This window comes from Eschscholzia californica, unplaced genomic scaffold, assembly GCF_041429995.1.
Source record: "Eschscholzia californica isolate CP2 unplaced genomic scaffold, dmEscCali1.0.p SCAF_3, whole genome shotgun sequence".
NCBI classification, from domain to species: domain Eukaryota; kingdom Viridiplantae; phylum Streptophyta; class Magnoliopsida; order Ranunculales; family Papaveraceae; genus Eschscholzia; species Eschscholzia californica.
The window spans coordinates 37,116,536-37,131,624 of record NW_028238420.1 but is presented as its reverse complement, the minus strand read 5'-3'; the positions used below and the strand labels follow the sequence as shown (position 1 = coordinate 37,131,624).

Genomic DNA, 15,089 nt, shown 5'->3' with positions numbered 1-15,089 from the left:
ACATAATTCTCTAATCTATGTAAAAAACATTATCAACTTCTCTTAGCTCGGTTTAACCTGACCAGAGATTATAAGTCGGCTCAACCGATTCACAAGCATTAGTCTCTTGGGTACGATTGATCTCGCCATAAAGACTTTTTCAACTCAAGTAGTTTAGGCATGAGACATAATGGTTCATCTATTACCTTGATGGAGATGGAGAAAATACTCCAAAAAGAAAAACCTTGTAGAATGCTTTGGTATTTGTGATAAACATCCAAATTATACACCACAATATAGTATTTAATTACTTAACTTGACTTGATGAAATTAACTACAAAGACTGGTCTATTTTATAGACCAAAACTTCAACCACTAACTAAGACCACTACTAACATCATCCCCACTAACTTATACATTAACTCCACTAACTTGTCCATAACCCTACTAACTTGTACGCTAACCCCACTAAAATTAACTCTCTAATTACTTAAATAAAATAAATCAATTCTGAATTTACATAAAATTAACACTCTCCCTTAAACGCAAATGGTATCATGCGCATCATGATCTTCAACTTGAAAAATGAATCAACCTTCAATGACATAGTGAAAATGTCAGTCATTTGTTCCTCTGATTTAGAAGACTTCACATCAATTTCATTGCCCTTCACAAGCTCATGAATGTAATGATATTTTATATCGATGTGTGTACTTCTTCCATGAAATACTGAAGTTTTTGTTAAGGTAATAGTTGATATGTTGTCACAAACTATAAATGTAGGAGATTCTTGCTTCTGATTCAATTTATCGAGTAGACGTCGTAACCAAACGCTGGCAACACGTGTCTCATAGTTACTACTGGAAGATATACGTTACCAGCCAGTAGCTTATCGAACACACGCGGTAACATCCTAGCCGTCCCCAAAGATTCCTCAACGCGTATCTGCTAATCAATCTGTCAGATCGTTTGTGTTGTCAACACGTCACACAAGCGAATCAAATCCCTTATCCTTGTTCTTTTATCACCTCCCATTAGCAACGTTACAGAATACATACCTCCGTTACCAGCTGGTCGTCATTAAGTCGACATCCTCTCTAACACTATAAATAGAGAAGGCAACAAATAAACCAGATCATCCGACAGTAGTACTCTGGAAGCTCATCTTCTTCTCCCTAACCTACTCTCTGATAATCATCTCGCAAGAGCTTCCCTTTCTCCCAAACTCTCTGACCTATCGTCTTAGAAGTTGTGAGATAAGAGTCTAACAATCTGATATCTAGCAGTAAAGAGCTAGACGTACCAACTATTTCCTCTACCACCAGAACCTTATTGCATCATATATCTTTAAGATCTAATCCATCACTTGTCTAGCAGTAAAGGGAGACGCATCGACATCACCTATTTACAACCAACACCTTACTGCAAGACTCACTTACGACAAACACCTTACTACAAGATTCACTTACGACCAGCACCTTACTGCAAGACTTACGACCAGCACCTTACTACAAGACTCACTTACGACCATGAGGTTATCGCTATGATACTATTATCATCCTCCTCACTCTTCTTTTTCTCGAATATACAGTAAGTACATCATTTCCTTAGGGACCTGTTCCGACAACTCTACGAGCCGAAGCACTTAAGTACTCCGACGACAGTTACCTCTTTATTGTTTGTCTTGACTTTCTTTATATTAGTTGACAGAGTATCTGACTTGACTATTAGAGCCCCCTTATGCCGGCACCATCCCGGTGTCCCAGAGGCTTCACGATCTTTTTGTCTTTTTTTGTTTGCAGGTCTTTTCGACACGTGGCCGGTGCCCGCAGCATTCGACCTAACCCGACAAGACTTCTGACTGTCAACCCGTTGACTGTTGAACTTTCCGACCCAAAGACTTTTTACCGTCTATAGTTTGGCGCTAGAAGGAGGGCGACCGAGTACTAACAACCGCAAAGACACGTACAATGAAAGGAGACATGTCCAATACCTCTGCGGGTTTCTCAGCACAACTTGCTGCGCTTACTACCCAAATGCAAGAAAATGTTGAAAGGTTGAAAGCTTTGGAGGAGGAGAACACTTCTGTTCGAGTAGAGAACTTGTTATTGCAAGATGATTACCGAACTGGTGGTTCCAAGAAGGCCTGGAAGACAGGCTTCGGGAGGCACACAACCACCTCCTAAAAACTCATAAGTAGGAGGGCCATCCAGGCAAAAACTTTAGAATAATCAATACTGGTTTTTGGTTATACCCTTTCGCCACCAATCTGGCTTTCAATCTATCTACTTGACCATCTGGTTTATAATTGGTTTTGAAACCCATTTCACCCCAATTGATTTTTTATTGCATGAAGATAAATTTACTCCCACGTATCATTTTTCTCAATTCAATGAATTTCATCATCCGTAGCTGAAATCCACGTCACGTTTTTTACTGCTTCCTGAAAAGTGATAGGATAACAATTTGCAAAACTTGTAAAATCTTTGTCAAAATCATCACTATAATTGGTTACAACATAGTGATTAAACCTTGATGGAATAACTCGAGTACGAGATGGACTGGGACACAGTTCTAAATTTGAAGTATCATGAGTATCAGGAAGAATTGGTGTATTCTCAATTAACTGAGAATCTGAAGCTACACCCTGAGTATCAATATTGATACCCATTTGTTGTTTTTCTTCAAATAACCAATCACACACTTCATCTTCAATAAATTCCACATCCCTGCTCACAATAACTTTATTTGTTTTGGGATTAAATAAGGGTTAATTCCGTTTTGGCCCCCGATTTGTGACCAACTGGCCGTTTTGGCCCCGAATTGTGTCCGGCAGTTCGTTTTGGCCCCAAAAAATTCCTAAATGGCCCCAAATTTTTTCAACCTCCCAATTCTACCCCCATGGCATTTCTGTAATTATTTTTTTTTCTTTTTCTTTGTCCACCTCATCTAACCATTACCACATAACTCTGTCCACCTCACCCTTCTTCTCCGGCGAAAAGTTGCTGGCCGGAATAAAAAATTCCGGCCGGCCACCTTTACCAAAAAAAAAAATCTTCATCTTCTTCATCTCTTTTTTTTCTCTCTCTTCTTCTTCTTTCTTTACCTCTCTCTCTCTAACCCCCTCTCTTTCTAACCCCTCTCTCTCTAACCCTTCTCTCGCTCTCTCTCTCTCTCTATAATCCGGCGAAGGGGCACCGCCCCTTCGCCGGATTATAGAGAGAGAGAGGGGTGAGAGAGAGAAGGGTTAGAGAGAGAAGGGTTAAAGAGAGAAGGGTTAGAGGGAGAGGGGGTTAGAGAGAGAGAGGTAAAGAAAGAAGAAGAAGAGAGAGAAAAAAAAAGAGATGAAGAAGAGAGAGAAATGAAGAAGATGAAGATTTTTTTTTTTGGTAAAGGTGGCCGGTCGGAATTTTTTATTCCGGCCGGCAACTTTTTGCCGGAGAAGAAGGGTGAGGTGGACAGAGTGATGTGGTAATGGTTAGATGAGGTGGACAAAGAAAAAGAAAAAAAAATAATTACAGAAATGCCATGGGGGTAGAATTGGGAGGTTGAAAAAATTTGGGGCCATTTAGAAATTTTTGGGGCCAAAACGAACTGCCGGACACAATTCGGGGCCAAATCGGCCAGTTGGTCACAAATCGGGGGCCAAAACGGAATTAACCCATTAAATAATTTATATTCCTTATTCACATTACTGATCAACTGGTTTCTACATACCAAATTCGACCACTTTCCAAATTTTGTAGAAGCCAAATAATTCTTTTATTTGGATACACCATTGATCAATTTTTTTTCACAAAATCGCGGAAGCTGAGGTTGGATTGACCCGTTCATTTTGCAATTCGATTAGTAATCACAAAATATTCCTAACAAATGTTGGAAATTATAAGACTTTAATTTCCAGATGATAAAGGAAAATTACTTTTGCACAGACAAAGAAAAACTAAGAAGATATTTAACTGAATTGAATTTGATTACTTAACTTGACTTGAAAAAATTAACTAGAAAGACTGGTATATTTATAGACCAAAACTTCAACCACTAACTTAAACTCTATATTTACCACAAACCACCCACAATCTTGGATTTCAACACTTTCATTTTAATGGAAAAAGAAAGCCCTTTTTCTACGGTTGTGAAAGGGTAAGGATGACCGGGAAATAGTGTCAGTTATTTCTGAGATCCGGCACACGCACATTCAAATAAAATAAAAGGAATCTATTCCTATGACCTATAGAGGGTATACTTGATGAGATGAGCTATAAGATGGGGATATATTCCTACCCTTATTCAAGCGAAGTGAGACTCTTTGCTTGCTCGTCAAGTGGGATCTTTGCCGACAGCTTCCCTTGATGGAACTTATTCCCGACCGACGACATCAGTTGATCCTGGCCGGTTGGTTATGGATTAAAGGATGGTAAGAATCAAGAGCGGATAAGATTCTCGCCAATTTCAAGGCTTGAGGTGGAAGTCAATCAAATGCAGGCAACGAAGAACCCAACCCATCTAAGCTTTCTATTCTGGTTCCTCGTTTCAATTGATTAGATCTCTTATTGAGATATGCACGATCATACAAATAAATCCGTTACTGGCCTCATAATCATATCACGTGGGTTCGACCCCAAGACTTAAACAACAACATGTGTCATCCATCTAAGATGTGTCCAACCACCGCCAACTCTTTGTCGGGTGATCCAGTCCATGTAGAAATTATGAATACAACATGATAAATCCTATTTCGAGTAGGTTGATTTCTTAATCCCTCGTCTTCATACATTTTAAATTTATTTTGTTATTCTTAAATATTTATATTTGGTTGAAATATGAAGATATAATACATTTAAGCAATTGGGGCATATATATGGCGGTTGCGTTTGGAGGTGCACCCCCTCTTGACTAGAGCATAAAGGATTCTTCTTGGATACTAAAAATGTGATGGACGACCGATATGTGCCTGACAAACTCTAAAAATTTAATTGATGAACCGAGTTTGAACACTAAGATTTTAAAAGTTACCTACCCAAAAAAATCCGTCTGCTAATCCTAATAGACGTATAATTTCAGAATCCGACCCTACTAGACTCAATGTAGGAGAATAGCGACAATCACCCAATCTGACCCGATTTTCACCACGACATAGACACGTACATTTCAAAAGAATATAGAATTAAAGTTTTGTAATTTCTCCCTAAGATGAAGAAGTTTAGACTTGCAATTAGTTTTTTTTGGCTTTGGACTCTTTTTTTTTTTAGTTGAAAGATATATTAACATTTATGTCGTAAGAGTAGCATTACAATACATATTAAACAACAAGTAAGGAACATTTTTCCAAAGCTTCGACCTATTTTTTCTTCTTTCCCATTTCGCCAGCTTGTCGGCTTGAGTGTTTTGATTGCGATTGAAGTGGTTGAATTTGAGGTTGTGTAGTATATTTTTTATTTCCTTTATTTTTCTGATATGTACGATCGATTGCCACTGAATCTTATGTGAGTGATTCAAATGTTGAATAAGGTTTATATTATCGCTTTCCACTATGACTTCTTTATGAGTCTTGAAGGATTGCTATTACTTTGCTTTCTTCACTGTTTCTGGCTGTGTCGTACTTACTTTGGCTTTGGACTCACACACCAAATGATAACAATTTTTTGGACTCACACCCAAGTCCTAAGGTATATTACCAACGCGCCTGCCCGTTCAGGTATGTTTTAACGTGCTCGTAACGTGTCTATACATTGTAACAGCACCCATTGTCTTTGTTTTGGCACTTGGCAACCTCAAATCAATACCATTCCTTATCATCTCACCTTCACCTTCTAAAACCCTAGTTTCAGACAACCCTAGTTTCGATTACCGGCGCACAAAGTTAGCTACCTTCCTCCTTTTCATGATCTCTCCTTCTTAATCTTTTCTTTTCTAGGGTTTTGCTTTGTTTAATCACACAGTATATTCTTTGCTACTGATTTTAGAACTTTTTGTTTTATCATATTTATTGTAGAAAGAGTAAAATCATTTCAGCTAAGATGTCAGACGACGAAGTCAAGGAAGAGAAGGAGTTGGATCTCACTTCTCCTGAGGTCGTCACCAAATACAAATCCGCTGCTGAGATAGTTAACAGTCAGTATCTCTCTCTCTCTCTCTAAAATTCTCTCTTGGTAGAATTTTCTGTTTTGATTAATTTGGGGGGAAAACTTACAGAGGCTTTACAGTTGATCATTTCTGAATGCAAACCCAAAGCTAAGATTGTAGATTTATGTGAGAAAGGAGATGCCTTTATCAGAGAGTAAGCTAATTTATGCTGATTTGAATTCATCAACTTCTTTTTTTCTTATACAAGTTTTAGGGTATAATTTTAAGTGTTAATGATTTAGGCAAACTGGTAACATGTACAAGAATATGAAGAAGAAGATTGAGAGGGGAATCGCTTTTCCGACATGTATTTCGGTTAACAACACAGTTTGTCATTTCTCACCTCTTGCTAGTGATGAAACTGTAGTGGAAGAAGGTGATTTGTTGAAGATGTAAGTACCCATTATTCCTTTGTTCATGTAATCTTTAATCTTATTCTGTTATTCTGTTAATGATCATTTTAGTGGTGTTTAATGAGATTGGGTTTTGGTAATTGTAGTGATCTGGGGTGTCATATAGATGGATTCATAGTTGTAGTAGGGCATACCCATGTTATCCATGATGGGCCGATAACCGGCAGACAAGCTGATGTTATTGCTGCAGCAAATACTGCTGCTGAAGTGGCTTTGAGGCTGGTCAGACCAGGAAAAAAGGTAATTTGTCACTTTTAGAGTATTAATTTTTCCATTTTTAGGGTACTTGTTGGATATTATTATGATTGTGCTATATATGTCAATTCTTATTTGTAGAAGGTTGCTCACTAGAATAATAGGTATTATATGTTACCTATAATCATCTGTTCTTTAATTGTAACTATATGCTGCATTTGAAGATTTCTTGTTTGAACAAATGGAAATTCAAGAAACGTAGGATTGCAGACAATTTTGTCATTATGTGAAAGTAACTAGATTAATCTTATTTAAGGTTATTGGACGATCAATACATACTGGATTTTGACGTCGCCCAATAATTGCGTTGGACTACATGACAGTTGAGCACGTATGATGCGCGTATTTTACAGTTTTTCACTATACGAAAATTGATGTTCTTTTTCTTCCATATTTGGTGGATTATACCTATGAGCATGTATATTTTATTTTATTTTATTTTATAAAAAAATGTTGTTTTAAATTGTTATGCTCTGGTTTTGGATTTTATTTATAGCACATGAAGAACGGGGACAGGGATTAATATGAATGACAAAGATTGATAAGCCAATTAGATGGTTCGGATTCTTTATATAATATAATAGATCGAACCACCCTTAGCTAAACTAACAAGTGCCTCTGATTTGGGAACTTCATCTATTTTGGGTTCTGAACTTCTGATTAAGTCTGGTGAAACGTGTCTGAAGGTGATGTTTTCCAATTGTTGGTTGATGTTAATGACATCTTCAAGTTACAATTTGTTTTAGTATGACAATGTTCTCTAAATGATACTAACTTATTGCAAGCTACGGAGGAAGCTCCGATGAAGTTTATTTTTGTCATAGCTACTCTGATAGAGCAAATTGTGCCTTCAATTTCTCTCGTTTTCATTATCTGTAATTAGCTTCATTGTGGCACTGCAAAGTGTTTATACAAAAATAAGTTGCCTAAATGCTGAATATTTTTATTAGCTAAGACAAGGCTTTGATCCCTTCATTTTCAAGTTGCCTCCAATGCAATGTTTTTCATCTTTTCCGTGTATTCGCTGAGAATATGATGTTGAATTGTTTCCAAAAGTTTCGTAGGGGTCGTGAAGATCAGATAAACTATAAAAGTTTGCTCCTTGAATAAACTTAATTTAGAGAGAAGTTTGGGTCTCGTAGAGCACTCCTGATTCTTCAATTAATGCATGTTATTAAATGGCTTTCAGATTCATTTTTTTCATCTTCCTTACAATACTTAAATTTATCTGGATTTCTTTATGTTTCTATTCTCGTGTTTGATATTTAAAGCTTCGTTGGTCTGGATTTCTTTATTTAGTTCACCAAATATTCTGGATGTGGCAGAATAAGGATGTAACAGAAGCTATTCAGAAGGTAGCCGCCGCATATGACTGCAAGATTGTCGAAGGTGTTCTGAGTCATCAGCTAAAGCAGTTTGTGATTGATGGGAACAAGGTCATACTCAGTGTGTCCAATCCCGAAACCAAAGTTGATGATGTAGAGTTCGAGGAGAATGAAGTCTATGCAGTCGATATAGTCACCAGCACAGGGGATGGCAAGGTAATAACACTCTATTCCCGACTAGGGCCTAGTATTGATCCAAGTGCTCTAGTGTCTACTTACAGCATACAACCTCCCTTCAGATATGTAAAAAAGGAGATGAAAAAAATCAACTTTATTAATTATAGCCAATGTTGTCAAATCGTCAATCGTATCGTAAATCGTTTTTCAATTTATTAAATCGTATCGTATCTGTGAATCGAAAATCGTAGGATTTATATACATATATATATATATATATATATATATATATATTTATATACATATATATATATATATATTAATTTATTGCTATATTAATAAGTTATTAATTTATACGAGTATAATCTAATATAACTGTAAGTTACTGATTTTTATACTTATCTAATATAATAAGCAATAACACATTATTATATTTATTATTATTATTATTATACCATAAAAAAAGTATTGAGTAAAGAAAGAATTTCAGAAAAAAAAAAAAAGAGTAAAGAAAGAAAAGAAAAAACTGGAAATCAGATATGGGTATAAAAGGAAGATAAACAGTAACTTTTATTAATAATATAATAACTGGTAAAAGTAAGAAGACAAAAACAGTAAAATTGTTGACGTGTCCTACTATTATCTAATATAACAATTAATCTAATATAATAATAAAAAAAAAAGCAAAGTAAATAAAAGAACATACAGTAGATGAAAGATAGACTAGAGAGAGATACTCGTCATTCTAGAGAGAGAGAGCTATGTATATTTTTCTAGAGAGAGAGAGAGGAGACACCATGAAAAGGAGTTAAAGAACCAGGAACCAGAAATCAAGATCAGAGCTCAAAGTTCTTAGGGTTTTCTATTCTTACTTCTTCTGATTTCCCCCTTTATTTCTTTAATTGGGACTTGGATTACTAATTCAGAAGCCAAAACCCTTGAAATTCTGGCCGAATTTTGAATCGTGGGATTCACAATAAATCCCACGATTCTCGACTCATTAAACGATTTAATGAGAAAATCCCACGATTTTAGGTCAGATCCGATTTGAAGAGCGATTCGAATCGAAATACAACCGACTCGATTTAAATCGTGCGATTTGAATCCCAAATCGCACGATTTTAACAACACTGATTATAGCTGCTAGCCACAATAGTGTGCGGGTACAAAGTGGGGCATATGAGGTTGAAGCACAATAATTTTGCCATTTTTGTTTTCTTTGTTCTCTGGTAATTACTGTTATATTTCTGTTGAATGCTATTCCATTTTATACATAATTTCCAAATGTTAAATTTAATTTGCAGCCTAAGTTACTAGATGAGAAGCAAACAACTATTTACAAGAGAGCCGTAGACAAGAACTATCACTTGAAGATGAAAGCATCTAGATTCATCTTTAGCGAAATAAGCCAGAAATTCCCAATTATGCCATTTTCAGCCAGGTTTGTCTGCTTTAACTTGTCATTTCTCACATTGTATCTGGCTTCAGCACTCTCATTGTAGTGTTGGAATCCTCAACCCTCGCCTTTTCTTTTCATTATAGGGCTTTGGAAGAGAAGAGGGCTCGTCTGGGTTTGGTAGAATGTGTTAACCATGATCTTTTGCAGCCATACCCTGTACTTCATGAGAAGCCTGGTAAGCATTGATTCTGGTTTATTGCTAACACTCCATTATACTCCATCATTTTGGGGGGAGAAATGAACTTGAAGATTGAGTCTAGGGTTCTCGGCTCATGAAATTTGAGCAATTTTCATAATGCTTATTGTTGCAATTGGTGCAGGTGATTTCGTTGCCCAAATCAAATTTACTGTCTTGTTAATGCCAAATGGGTCGGACAGAGTCACAAGCCATGCTGTTCAGGAGCTGCAGCCAACAAAAACAATCGAGGATGATGCTGAAATCAAGGCCTGGCTATCCCTTGGAACAAAGAAGAAGAAAGGTGGTGGCAAGAAGAAGAAAGGTACATGAAGAATAAACTGTTTGATTTGATGATATTCATTTTCTGGTGGATTTGAGATGGTTTCTTCCAATTTAACGATTCCGATTTATTTTTCAGGTAAGAAGGAAGATACTAAAATTGACGAATCTGCAGAAGCCGAACCTATGGATTCAACATCTTAATAGAGTAATAAAATGGTTCCATTTTTGGTACTTTGCCTTGAAACTGTTCTTGCTCCGCATTTGTTTCCGAATTAGAGAGAATCGAGAAGTTTTAACATTCTAAATCTATATAACTGTGTTTTTTCGTGGATGGATAGATTAAAAACAGATTAAAGTCTGTTTTAATTCTTGCATTTTCTGGGTTTTAATTGGTAATAGGATAAGATTGAAGAAGTTAAATTTGGTATAAAATTTGACATCTTAGGAAAATTAGCTTTTCCTACAAAATCAACCTCATGATCTAAGGATGGGCTTTTTCCTGTTATTGTTGTGTTTGTTGTCTGAACGTTATTGTGACTCTTCTTCATACACTTTTCTATGAATAAATCCTAATTTTGGATCATCCTATAAAATAAATTTTGAAGAATCTAGATATTCTTGATTTACCTAGATGGGGAAAACTATTTTTTGGCACATTTTTGGTGTTTACTTTTGGGTTCATCTCGCAAACAATAAATTGAAACCCTAGATATACCAAAAGAAAGAGTTAGGCTCACTTAAAACTACTTAAATGGGTAAGCATTAACCATTACAATTGAGGCAGTAGGGTGAAGAAGATATAGAGTAAGTGGATCAAAAAAGAGAGGGGGTGTGATTCGTCGAAGATGTAGAGGGTAACTGGGTCGAGAGAGAGAGAGGGTTTTTGGTTCTCTCCGAATTTGTTTTTTTTTTCGAACATTGGCCTTCCAGTTTTGACATGAAGTTTGAAACAAATGGATTTTTTTTTTAGCACAATGAGCAATCCCATCCATAATTCATTTAGCTGATATTTTAAGTTTTGTTAAAAATGGAAACAAACAATTGAAATCTGAATCGAGATTCAATTCAGATTTCAAATTAGGAAAACAAATACGCAATTTACATTTGATTAATCTGGATTAAAGTCTTTCTGTTTGAGATTTTTTTTTTTTGTGATCCAAACGAAAGCATATTTCATTCATAAGTGATTCAATCACTGGTTACATGGATGATAATTCTTATTTCTTTGAGAACTCAATGAGAGTTACATACCTTTAAATGTAAAATGTCTCATGAAGGGAAAGAAATCGACTGACACAGACTCAAACAAAAGACCATAAAGGTCGACAAAAAAGATCTTGAAGATCGAGAATGAAAAACCCTACAGGTTGACAACAAAAATTACAAAAACGAAAATTAAACTACAACTTAATTGCCCCCAATCGAGAGAGAACCATCGCCGCCATTGAAGGAAAATCACCGCCTCTACGAGGAATACCACCTTCTCTTCTCTTCAAACCCTTCGCCATCACCGTAAACCATAGCCTAACCACCACAATATACCACAGCCACCTTCACATCAATAAAAACAACGACAACCACTCCGAACTAAAATCCTAAAAACTATTAATGGAGGAAAACAAACAACAAAGGAAAATAAATTAAAAGGTTCCGGTGAAGGCAAAACCCTTCACCGGTGTTCTCTCACTAAATTGGATAAGAAGTAATCAACGTAAGGTACTGAATACCATCAAAGTTTTGGTCCTAAAGACCATTCAAAATCAGATAAAGATGAATAAAAAGGATAATACCGTCTATAACTGGTGGAAAACCGTGACTTCTATTTGAGTTAGACAACGCAAATCAAACAAGAACAAAAAATATAGAAGTTTTAATGATTTGAATCAGTTAAATCCAAAATTACCCACCCACTTGCATAGTCAAATATCACATAACAAACAAAAACAAAGTGTTAATTTACAATTTCCGGCTAAAACTGACTATGTGACTTCGTTGTAACAGAAGTAGTTTTAACTGCTAAATTAGGTAAAACTATAGTACCAGACTACCAGAATACAGTTAAGCTATTATGACTTTAGGTGGTTTCTCTCATCAGTTTCTATAACCGTTTTAATCCCCTATTTTCAATAAAAGCTAAAAAATTTCAGTTACAAAAAACTCCATCGACGTTTCAATAAGAGTAACGGTTCATCTAATACTTGCCACGTGTGTAACGGCCCATCAAAGTGGTTGAAACTTCGAAACTGTAATTTATCACTAATCGTAACTGCCCCCACCATAGCATATTCTCCCTCCTCTCTCTCTCTATCTACCCTTTCTTATATAAACCCCTTCACCACCCTCACACAAAAACACCCAATTCTAGAGAGAGAGAGAGAGAGACCCAATTGTAGAGAGAGAGAGATAATGATGGTGAATAATAAGGATGATGGAAATGAGAGAATCAAAGGGTCATGGAATAAGGAAGAAGACGAAAAGCTAATAAAGCTAGTAGAAGAACACGGGGCAAGAAATTGGACATTAATAAGTTCAGGAATTCCAGGAAGATCAGGAAAATCATGTAGATTAAGATGGTGTAATCAATTAAGTCCTTCTGTTAAACACAGACCTTTTACATTAGAAGAAGACTCCATTATCATCCAAGCTCACACTATTCATGGCAACAAATGGGCTAGTATCGCTCGTCTTCTACCTGGTCGAACTGATAACGCCATTAAAAATCATTGGAATTCAACTCTCCGGCGTCGATTCGCTTCTGAGTCAGTATCTGGATCGTCCGATTATGAGTCTAACTCGGAATCAACTAGGAAACGTCAATGTATCAGACCACTTAATCCTAGTTTGAATGATGATAATAATGAAGCCGGGTCAGGTCTGGTTATGGGTGGGACCGTTTTGACGTCACTCAGTTTGTCTCCACCAGGGAAGATAAGTAATAACCCAATCCAACTGCCACCACCGCCTCCACCACGAGCACCGCCAGTTTTGGCCGATTTTGTGCCAAAGGAGGGGAAGGAGAATTTGACAAGGCGGGAAGAAAAAGAGGTTATGATGTTAGGGGAAGAGAAGGTGGAAGTTAGAGAGAGAAGTGTGGATCAAGAGATAAAAGAAATGTGTTTGATGAGTATAATGCATAGAATGATAGCAGAGGAAGTTAGGAATTACATGAACAGATTACGGGTTGTGGGTGGGTCAAGTAAATACGGGTTCGGGTCGTCTGATTCCGATAATACAAAATCTGTTATAAATTAGTTGTTTGTTTTCCTAGTTTTGTTTTGGTTCTTAGTCAGAGAGAACACGAATAATTTGAGACTTTGAGTTTAGCTAGCATCAATCAACAAGAAATTGCTTCAAAAAGTTTTTATGTCACGAAATTGTGACAATAGTTTTTTTTGGAATATTGACTACAAAGATCATTACAAAGGCATGGATAGACAATGTGATAAGCATGAAACTATCGAAATACTACTAGCTAAAAGTCCAATGAATTAAAACGGCCTAAAGTCTGACGAATTAAAATGACCTAAAGCGTAAGAGACCTCTGCATTGCAGCGTATATGCACTGACCAACCGAACAACCAGTGCAAATTGCAATGTTAGATTGTGCAAGAAGATGATAATGTACAATCTCAATACACTGGCCAACTGGGCTATGGGCAACCAGTGGTTGGCAAATTGCAATGTTAGATTGTGCAAGAAGATGAAAATGTATAATCTCAAATTAACCATTCAGACAAATCGATAATCACACCAAAGGCAAAAAAAATAGTCTAAATTCCAACTAGATCTCTAGCTAAGTCAAATTTCAGATTTGAATTAGACTAGCAAAACAAGCACTACAATAACAAGTCTTCAGATTTTACTGTATAATAAGTTAGATAATTATATGATTATATTTATAACTGTTCTCCAAATTCAAACTTATTTTACAACTAACCCTAATAAAATCAAATTCATCCAAGTCTATCACACAAGCAAGTCAAACCGAAAGGAAACTTCTAAAATAAATTCTTACTCGGACCATTCATACCAATTTAGATCTAAATTTTATTTGTAAAAACATTTCACTTCAGTATTAAAATAGGTGGATAAACATAAGATAAGTTATCAGATGAATAAATTTATCAACCACCAATCAAGCATTCCTATCAAATTCATAATTTTCAACAAATCAATACATTCTTTTCACTGTGATTATTTCTACTCCAAAGTTAACCTAATTCTATCCTCAATACTTCAATACACAATCTTCAGCTAAAACAAATATCAGAATTTGCATCAAATAAAACAGAATTGAAACCACCAAGATGATTAAACAATCAAGATAAAATCAGAAACTAGTACTTAATTATGCTTAAAGGAAGTTAAACAAAAACCCTAACTAAATAGGATTCTTCAAAATGTAATCCAAATTAAACTGTTAAACAAAAACCATAGATCAACTATCTCATTTATAGAATCCCAAAATAAAAAACAAGAAACAGATCTGAAATGAAAAACCCTAGACGAGCAAAACCATCATCATCATCAAGTTCTACTTAGATCTCTGTCTCATCTTTCGGCGTTTCCTCTTCAATCTCCTCATACGCTTCTTCTTCCACTACAAAGAAAAACCCCCAAAACAGAAGAAAATAATTAAAACATAACGTACTAAAGATCGATCGTTCATTATTCATATCAAGCGTGTTATATCGATTGATTAGACTAGATAATGTGAAATGGGAAGAGAGAAAATAAAGCTAGGTTTTCAGGGATTACCTTGGCCCTCATGGTGGATTGTTAGAGTGTGAAATGATCCTTTTTTTGCTCCTGAAGAAAACCCTAATCGATCTAGGGGATGAGATGCCAGGTTGAGGGTTTGCAAGTATTTATAGTGTTGAGCTTTGTGTTGATGT

At 36.0% G+C, this 15,089-nt stretch overlaps 2 protein-coding genes and 1 long non-coding RNA gene across 3 annotated transcripts; 2 read left to right on the top strand and 1 right to left on the bottom strand.

The window, feature by feature from the left end:
• The first annotated feature begins 5,685 nt into the window (after window positions 1-5,685).
• On the top strand, window positions 5,686-10,568 carry LOC147549971 (ERBB-3 BINDING PROTEIN 1-like). The gene is made up of 10 exons (XM_086666319.1): window positions 5,686-5,841; window positions 5,975-6,093; window positions 6,175-6,259; window positions 6,348-6,497; window positions 6,605-6,758; window positions 8,099-8,314; window positions 9,580-9,716; window positions 9,818-9,909; window positions 10,055-10,234; window positions 10,331-10,568. Exons 2-10 carry the CDS (start codon window positions 6,000-6,002, stop codon window positions 10,393-10,395), a joined length of 1,173 nt encoding a protein of 390 aa, XP_086522445.1. The 5' UTR covers window positions 5,686-5,841; window positions 5,975-5,999; the 3' UTR covers window positions 10,396-10,568.
• Window positions 10,569-12,553: 1,985 nt separating this feature from the next.
• Window positions 12,554-13,551, top strand: LOC147549970 (uncharacterized). Its single transcript, XM_086671222.1, has one exon. It carries the CDS (start codon window positions 12,601-12,603, stop codon window positions 13,444-13,446), a length of 846 nt encoding a protein of 281 aa, XP_086527348.1. The 5' UTR covers window positions 12,554-12,600; the 3' UTR covers window positions 13,447-13,551.
• Window positions 13,552-14,519: 968 nt separating this feature from the next.
• Window positions 14,520-15,089, bottom strand: LOC147549969 (uncharacterized). Its single transcript, XR_015238347.1, has 2 exons — window positions 14,953-15,089; window positions 14,520-14,794 (listed from the first exon to the last, which is right to left on the bottom strand). It is a non-coding gene; the product is annotated as an uncharacterized LOC147549969 (long non-coding RNA).

What these genes read in the sequence shown, in the direction of transcription:
- LOC147549971 (XM_086666319.1), top strand. Translation starts at nt 6,000, where the DNA reads ATGTCAGACGACGAAGTCAAGGAAGAGAAGGAGTTGGATCTCACTTCT. An exon ending in TGGTCAGACCAGGAAAAAAG is followed by an intron (nt 6,759 to 8,098) that starts GTAATTTGTCAC and finishes TGGATGTGGCAG; the next exon opens with AATAAGGATGTAACAGAAGC. An exon ending in TGTACTTCATGAGAAGCCTG is followed by an intron (nt 9,910 to 10,054) that starts GTAAGCATTGAT and finishes CAATTGGTGCAG; the next exon opens with GTGATTTCGTTGCCCAAATC.
- LOC147549970 (XM_086671222.1), top strand. Translation starts at nt 12,601, where the DNA reads ATGATGGTGAATAATAAGGATGATGGAAATGAGAGAATCAAAGGGTCA.